At 44.1% G+C, this 7,629-nt stretch overlaps 1 protein-coding gene across 1 annotated transcript in view; it reads left to right on the top strand.

Moving 5' to 3' along the window:
• The first annotated feature begins 1,272 nt into the window (after positions 1-1,272).
• Positions 1,273-7,629, top strand: part of RGS10 (regulator of G protein signaling 10) — a 28,413-nt gene continuing 22,056 nt past the window's right edge. Inside the window, exon 1 of the mRNA XM_024206241.3 lies at positions 1,273-1,811. Within this exon, the coding sequence (XP_024062009.1) occupies positions 1,763-1,811 (49 nt within the window). The 5' untranslated portion in view covers positions 1,273-1,762. The remainder of the gene's footprint in view (positions 1,812-7,629) is intronic.

The raw sequence follows: 7,629 nt of genomic DNA, 5'->3' as shown, positions 1-7,629 counted from the left end.
ACCCCATAACAAAACAAAAAAGACTATGGAGCCTAATAAATAGGGGAGAGGGGCAATCAAATAATGCCCGTGATTCTTAGGCAAAGCCCACACCACCAAGCAAAACCCCTGTCCCATCCCCTCCTCCACTGGGATCTGCCATCCAAACCCTTTGCTTAGCGAGTGAAGTTCAGTTGAGGGTGACCAGTGCTTAATTTGTAATTAAGAGGTGCCAGGGCTCAAGAAAGTTTTTTACTTTCATAACTGATGTGGCAAGCCCGGGGCTATGAACTGCCAAGCCCTGGCAAAAATTAAGCATCGAAGGTAGGGTGACCAGATGTCCCGATTTTATAGGGACAGTCCTGGTTTTGGGGTCTTTTTCTTACATAGGCACTTATTACCTCCCACCTCCTGTCCCGATTTTTCACATTTGCTGTCTGGTCACCCTAATTGAGGGTGACCCCCTCATTCAGGCAGTCTAAGCACAGTTCTGCTGCCTTTTACTCAGATGATAAGAATAACAACATTTCATGACCCCCACATTCAATACTAAAGTGATTTGTAACCCAGCACCAGCCAAAACTGATCACTTGGGCAACACAGTTCTGTCTGCCGGATACCTAGGCAGAGTAGGTGAGTTCATGTAAATACCGTCTGGTCCTGAAGCCTTCTCCCCTCCCCGGGCTCATCACTAGCTGGCAGGGGAGAGCTCATTCACACCTTGCTTACCAATCATAATTATAAATTATTAGGTTGGCCAAGATTGCTGAAACAAATGTGCCGACATTGTCAGAAAAAACAACAGCTGTGTGAAGACGCTAATCTGTGTTCATACTTTTCAAACCTATTATACTTTTCCAGGTACAAGTATTTTATCATACACTGTAATTGCTTTTAAAGTGTGTATTAGTGTTGCAATTTCAATTCAAATTTCCAACCAATGACTACACTGGCAACACTGATGTAACTAGTTGACCACTGGGGTAGGAGGGAGGGTGTTGGGGAAATTCGGGGGGGGGTTACACCCCCACTGGGAGGGGTGTAGAAAAATCCCTGATTGGTCCCCATCACCCAGCTCAGGTTCCTTGGAGGAGGAGTGGGGAGGCGTCTGGAGGGGTGGGTGCTCGCTGCACAGCTGGGAAGCCGGGAAGGGGCCCCGCTTGCAGACGCCCCTGGCGGCTCCTTGGTGCTTTTCCTGCCCTTGCTCGCCCCTTTGCTGGGCTTGATTTTTTTTTAAACTGGAGGAGGAAAAGGCGGCAGCTGCGCTTCGCATGCGGCTCCTAACCGCAGGGAGCCCGGCGGCAGCGGCTGTGCGCGGGTGGAGGGAGGAGGATGCGCCCAGCCCCTGAGTCAGCGCCCAGAGTCAGACTGGCAGCTGCAGAGCGCGGGCGCCCGGGCCGCGTGCGCCAGGGCGCCTCCTAGGGCAGCTGGAGGGAGCGCACGGGGGGCGCATCATCCTGGCAGCCCGAGGCGGAGGGCTCAGAGCTAACGTACCTCGGGCGCTTCCCTGGGATGGCCGGGCACAGGGAGAGCGCCCCGCCGGAGGTCTCCTAGGAGCAGCGGGGAGCGCCCACGCGGGGCGCCTCCTAGGGGTGTCCCAGCGAAGGGAGGGCGCTCACCGCAGGCCCGTCTCATTTGGCTGGGGAAGTGCAAGGAAGCGCCCGGCCCTCGCCGCGGGACCAGAGGGCGCGCAACTGGAGGCGCCTCCTGGGGCGCAGGGAGCTGCCGTCGCGGGCACCTCCTCCTGCTCCTGGCCGGCTGGAGCTGGGCAGCCGCCCCCGAGATGTTCACCCGGGCTGTGAGCAGGCTCAGCAGGAAGCGGCCGCCGTCAGGTAAGGAGAGCTTTGCGCGGAGGGCTCGGGCGAGCCGGGGTCCGGAGCGGGACCGCGTGCTGGGGGCACCTTCATGCCGGCGCCAGGCTCAGAGCGGTCGGGGTGCGTCAGAGCGAGCTAACCCCGGGACCTGAACCAGCACCCCCAGAATCAGCCCCAGCCTTCTGCCGCCGGGGCCAGACTGGAGGTGAAGCTCCCCCGGCACCTTTGTCTCAGTCCAGATTATAGGATTTGCCCTCTGATGGTTTTTTAAACCAATGATTAACCCAAAGCAGGAGCCAGAGGTGCTGGTGCCTCTCTCTCCAGACTCTTCTAGTTTGCAGGCGCCTTTGCTTTCGGCCCAGGAAGCTTTGGCTTTGTGTTGAGAAGACACAACCACTTCTCGCTTGCGGCCGCAAGCTGCTTCAAGACGAAGAGGAAGTTTAGCTGAAAGAGGAAGGATGGAGTTTTCTTTTTAGAGTGTCTGAAAAATAAAGCACGCTGAAGTGGAATCCGGAGCCCAGCTTCCAGATGTGCTTTGGTTTGCTAACTGTCTTTTTTTTTTCCTCTCTGCACATGAGTCATAGCTGCTGTGTGACAGAGGGAAGGCTACATTATAAGAAACTGTAACAAACACCAGTGAAAGTAACAGTGCCAAATGACATTAGGTTCAAATAGGGCCTGAGTTTCAGAAGTGCTGAACCTCCACAGCTCCACTGAGTTTAACTGGAGTTGTGGGTGCTCAGCACCTCTACAAATCAAGTAGATAACGTCTCATTCAGGTGCTTTAACTAGCTGGATGATACAGATGAATAGAAAGAAGGTATGAATGTATGGTTTCATTGTATCAACCTGAATGTTTACTGCCTTTCCTCTGAGTTATGCATGAACAATGACAGCTTTTTATGAGGTTTAGTATGACTGTAAAAGTCCACTATAATTTCTCAAAGTATGCAATTGTGCAGTTCTAAAATAGCAAATACATAGCTTTAGCTATCTATTTCTCATGTAATGGACTTGGTAATACTTATAAAGTGAATCAAAATATGCAGTGGCCAAAAGCAGTGGTGGCAAGTTTCATATCTGAAACATGTCAGTGTAACTGGATTTTTACAATATTCAATATAATGATGTTAATTAGACTTAAACTAACTGAGTACAGGGCATTATTGATGATTCATATGGCTGTGGACCTGTCCATGGGAGGGGGGCATACATACTTCTGACATTTGTGGTTGCCCTCACTGATGCAGATGGACACAGCCCATGTAGCTTTTTCTGTTTTATGCACCTTTTAATGCTTTGTTTGCTTCTGGGGCTATAATATAAAACTGATAGGTTATGTTTTAAGCACAAGATTCAGAAACTATAATTTAGGTGTAGCATAGTCTTTTCCATTGTAGAGGCTCTACAGGAGGGAGTTGGATTCTGTTGTAGCTCATACATCAACCAAAATTTTAATTAAATTCAGATTAGATAATCTGTGTTACTGGTGGTGACGTCCTAACCAGAAAGAACCTAGTTTGACTTTCAGATCCCAAGTTGACTTTGGAGAGCTGTCATCTAGAAAGACCAACTTCTTACATTTGATATGGAAGTCAGTGACATGGAACCCCAGAATGTCATTTTTACAGACACACTTTCAGAATATTACAGCACTTTAATACAGAACATTTTACAACTGAATTTCACTGACCCAGCAGGTTCAGTGGCTCAAGGAAACTAACATAACCTATGTTATTCTCTGTGAAATAATTTGGATAAAAATAACAAACTAAGGATCCTCGGTAGCAGCATTACTTCTGGAATGTACAATAAGATTACGAACTTGCAAGTTCCTCATTAAAGTCTTCCAAAGAAAAATTGAGTGTGGCTTTTAGTCTAGGTTTTTTTTTTTTTAAGTTATGTGCTTGGTGAATGCTTCCAGAGATGCTACAAATGCAGAACATACTTTTAATTTCCTTCCGTATAGTTAAAACTAGAATCCTGTTGCCATCTGTTGTCGGAGACACTCAAAAGAGGATGTTAAGGCTTATACTTTGAACAAACCAAAACGGCAAAGGACAACTCTTTGTAGCCCATAGGTCCTTTAAAATACAGCAGCTACTAGAAAAAGTTGATCTCTTGGACTCATCAAGTGGCACTTGGATACATGGAAAGTAAGGGGATTTTCCCTTGTTAAGTAGAACAGTTAAGAACAATTTCTCATTGTTTCATAAACTTGGTTTATTAATTCAGGACTGTTGCTTGTGAGTGGAATGACATTCTGATGATCACAGAGAAATGCAATGGGCTAAGTGCACTTTTAAAAATAAAAAGCCCATCTGTCAGTATTCACAGCTTTCCAAAGGACCCAGGCCTGATTCTGTGTGAAGAAGGGTCAAATGCATGTGGTACAATCAAAGTTCTCTCAAGATAAGTTTATAGGAGAATGGGAAGAATTTTGTTAACTGTTCTGTGAATTGATGCTATTTGTTTAAATTACTGGGAACAAAGGAAAAAATGCTATTTATAAGGTGCTATATGGGTACATACTTGGCTGATTAGCTGGTCATGTCTGCTGTCTTTTGTTAATAACTTTGCAGAAAACATATATGGAAAAGAATAAGCAAAGAACAGGCATTAAATGGCTGATGTAACAAAGTTTTGTAAGATGCATGAATTTTTGCTGTGTGATATGTTGCCGCTAGTCACAGTTTATTAAAGATTTGTTATATGTTTGTAGTTGCAACACTTCAGAATTATGGGTAGGGTTTTCCAAAGTGCCTATCTAACAGGTGCTCAAGTTTCCACTGAAATTCAAAACGGACTTGTGCTGCTAAATCACTTAGGAGTGTGTGAACATCTCACCTCAGGTACTGAATCATCTTATTATTTGAAACAGTAAGCCTGTAATGCTAATGTTTGGTGGTTTCTTCTTTTTTTAACACTATCCTTTCAAAGCAAGGTCCAGAGCCCGGAGTTCTGATTTGCTAATTAATGTTAGCATGGAACTTCTTGTTTGTATAATACAAATATTTGCTGTTTCAGATACTGATAGTGTCAAGTGTGGTAGTTAGAACATTTTAAAAAATTACATTTGCCTTTTCATTTATCACTTATAAAAATATTTATTTACAAGGTGTTTTTGCGTCTTGTGTAATAGTATTTTGTGATGGTCAAAAACAGATAATATAGGATTGTTCCCTAAAATAATGCTGCAACTAGTGTAACTGCCAAACATTAGCTTTGTTTGTACAAGCAGCTGGCCACTGCACATAATATAAGAAAATGCACTGTGATCCTGTAGTCAGTGGAAGTTTTGTTGAGGTAAAGACTGTATGGTGGGGTCCCGTGTACAACTATGTTGTGAATGTTTATAATAGTATTTTCTCCACTTATTGGTTTCCTTGTCTGTTGAAAAGATAAGTGAGTTTTTTTCCACCAAAACAAGAAAGATCAGAGTTATTTTACATCTTTATCTACTACTGTACATTTTTATCTTCTACAAAAGTTCAAATAGAAAAGTTCCCTTTTTCTGTAGTTCCTTTGCATTCTTCTTACTGGTGCACATAACTATCTGCTGTTTAAAAAATAAGTGAATTACTCTATCATTTGGATATTAGGTATTGGTGGCACTGGCAAGCATGCAGTTCGTATGTAAACTACAGGTCAGCATAATTGCAGGGCTTCTGATGGAATAAGATGATCTTATTAATGACAAGAAGAGGGATAACTAAGGATCAGAGAGCATATTTCATATACTAAAATATATTTCACCGTTACATTCTAAAAATAAATTAGTTGTGAAGAATTGTATATAAATTCCATTACAAGTGTGATTTTTTTCAAGACCGTTCAGTAGAACTTTAATAGATAGAAATGTAGAGATTAGTTCCTTGAGTAAGGTCCAGGCAAACCTTTTGCCTATTTTAAGACATAAAGAAGTATTCTCTGTATGATACACATGAACCTGTTGATCAGACGGATTTAAGCAATTGTGCATAGAGTGGAGAGCTATGATCCTATTGGGGACAATTCTTATACTAGAAATATGTATGTGAGTGCTCAGTAACTGAGATGAGGGGTTCCTTAGAACTGTATATAGTGAAATACAGAACTACAACGATTCTAATATTATCAGAAGTATTTGGGGCCTGTTTCCCCACGGCCTTGTACCTTGAGTAAATGTTTACACTTGTGTAGAAGGGGAAAGGGCCTATTATTTATTATGTGTATTATGGAAGTGACCATCTGAAAATGGGGCCCCATTATGCTAAACTCTGTGCACCACAGTATTGGATCGTTCCTGCACCGAAGAGCTTCTGTGAAAATAGGCAGGAAGGACAAAGGGAAGGGGGAAAGGGAAGTAACATGCAAGCAGAGTGAACAGTGGTGGTCTGCAAACATCATGTTAGTGCCACAGTATTTTTGTGAGGGGTGGGGGGAATGGAGGAGTGGGTATATCTCATTTACATTTTTAAAATTCTTTGGGTATGGTTTAAGGAGGAGGAGAATAACTAAATGAAAAGACAAGAGAAGGGAGAGGGGACATTGAAGGGTAGGGCAGGGGAAAAGGAGGAGGGTAGAAAGCAGGGGAACTTAGAGGGTAAGTAGAGTAAGGCTGAAATGAAGAGACTGTGAAGGAGGGGATTGGAGTGAATGGCCAGTGAGCACAGGGGAGAGAAATTGTAGAAAGCAGTCTGAGGACATTGTCTGTGCCTGCTGCGGTTGCTCTTTCTGGCTAGAGAATTTCTCTGGCCCAGGCGGGCTGGGTCCTCCCTTGAATTTCTTTTTGCCCACACCCTCGAGGCTTGTTGGGGAAGGTGGCTGCTGCATCGGACCGTAGCCCCACCACTCCATTCCCACTTGGGGGAAGTTAGCATTGCCAGTGTCACCAGACTGGTGTGATCCTTGTGCCCTGTCCTTTCAGAGAGGCATCAGGTGGGGAGGAAGATCTTTGCCCTTCCTCATCCCCAAGGCAGGCCACAATGTGGTCTGTCATCTAGTGTTCTAGAGATATCATGGAAAAACAGAAGCACAGGTCTATCTTGGGATTCTAAAGTCAGTCTGCTTCAGAGTCCTCTTAGAAGTGAATATCCATATTGCCACTCATCTCTCAAGTTATATGCTTCTGCCATGCTTTTTAAAAAACAATGGATGAATAACCATTACAGTCCATTTTGCTTGGTAGAGCAAAAGAAGACTAGACATAAAATCCAACTCCCGTAAAGAGTATATCTAATAGGTCTGGTTCATCACTGCTCTGCCCATTGTGTAGTTATTTACACTTGTGGGTGGGAAACACTGCCATTCTGATTTGGTCACTGTGTACAGACAGTGGATATTTGCAGAACATGAGAATCTGACTCTATACAAGTAACAATATTTTGTACATTCTACCCCAGGATCCCGACATGCCTTGTAGACATTAATTAAACCTCACAACTCCCTTTTGAGGAGGGAAGTATTATTATTTCCATTTCCCAGAAGGGGAAACTGAGGCATGGAGAAGTTAAAGTGCCTTGTTCAAGTTCACACATCAAGTCAGTGGCAGCTGCCAGGAAACAATCTAAATGTTCTGATTCCCAGTCCTGTGCTTTCACCACTAGACCACAGTTCATCTCAGGGGAAACCTTTTTTTCTTTTTATTTATATGTACAACATCATAGATGTTCCTGGTGCTTTACAGACAAATAAGTTACAGTCCTGGTCTGAAGAGGTTACAAGGTCCAGATCCTTCTTATGCATGGACTTCTGCATCTCTATGAAAGAAATGCAGGATTGGGGGCTTACTTAGAGATGACAAAAAGAGAGATCACAACCGGTGAAGGAGGGACATGCTAATGACATGGCTTGT

This window comes from Terrapene carolina, unplaced genomic scaffold (genome assembly GCF_002925995.2).
Source record: "Terrapene carolina triunguis isolate 2854851 unplaced genomic scaffold, T_m_triunguis-2.0 Scaffold95, whole genome shotgun sequence".
NCBI lineage: Eukaryota > Metazoa > Chordata > Testudines > Emydidae > Terrapene > Terrapene triunguis.
Note: the sequence above shows the minus strand (reverse complement) of the source record. Positions and strands in the feature narration are given on the sequence as shown.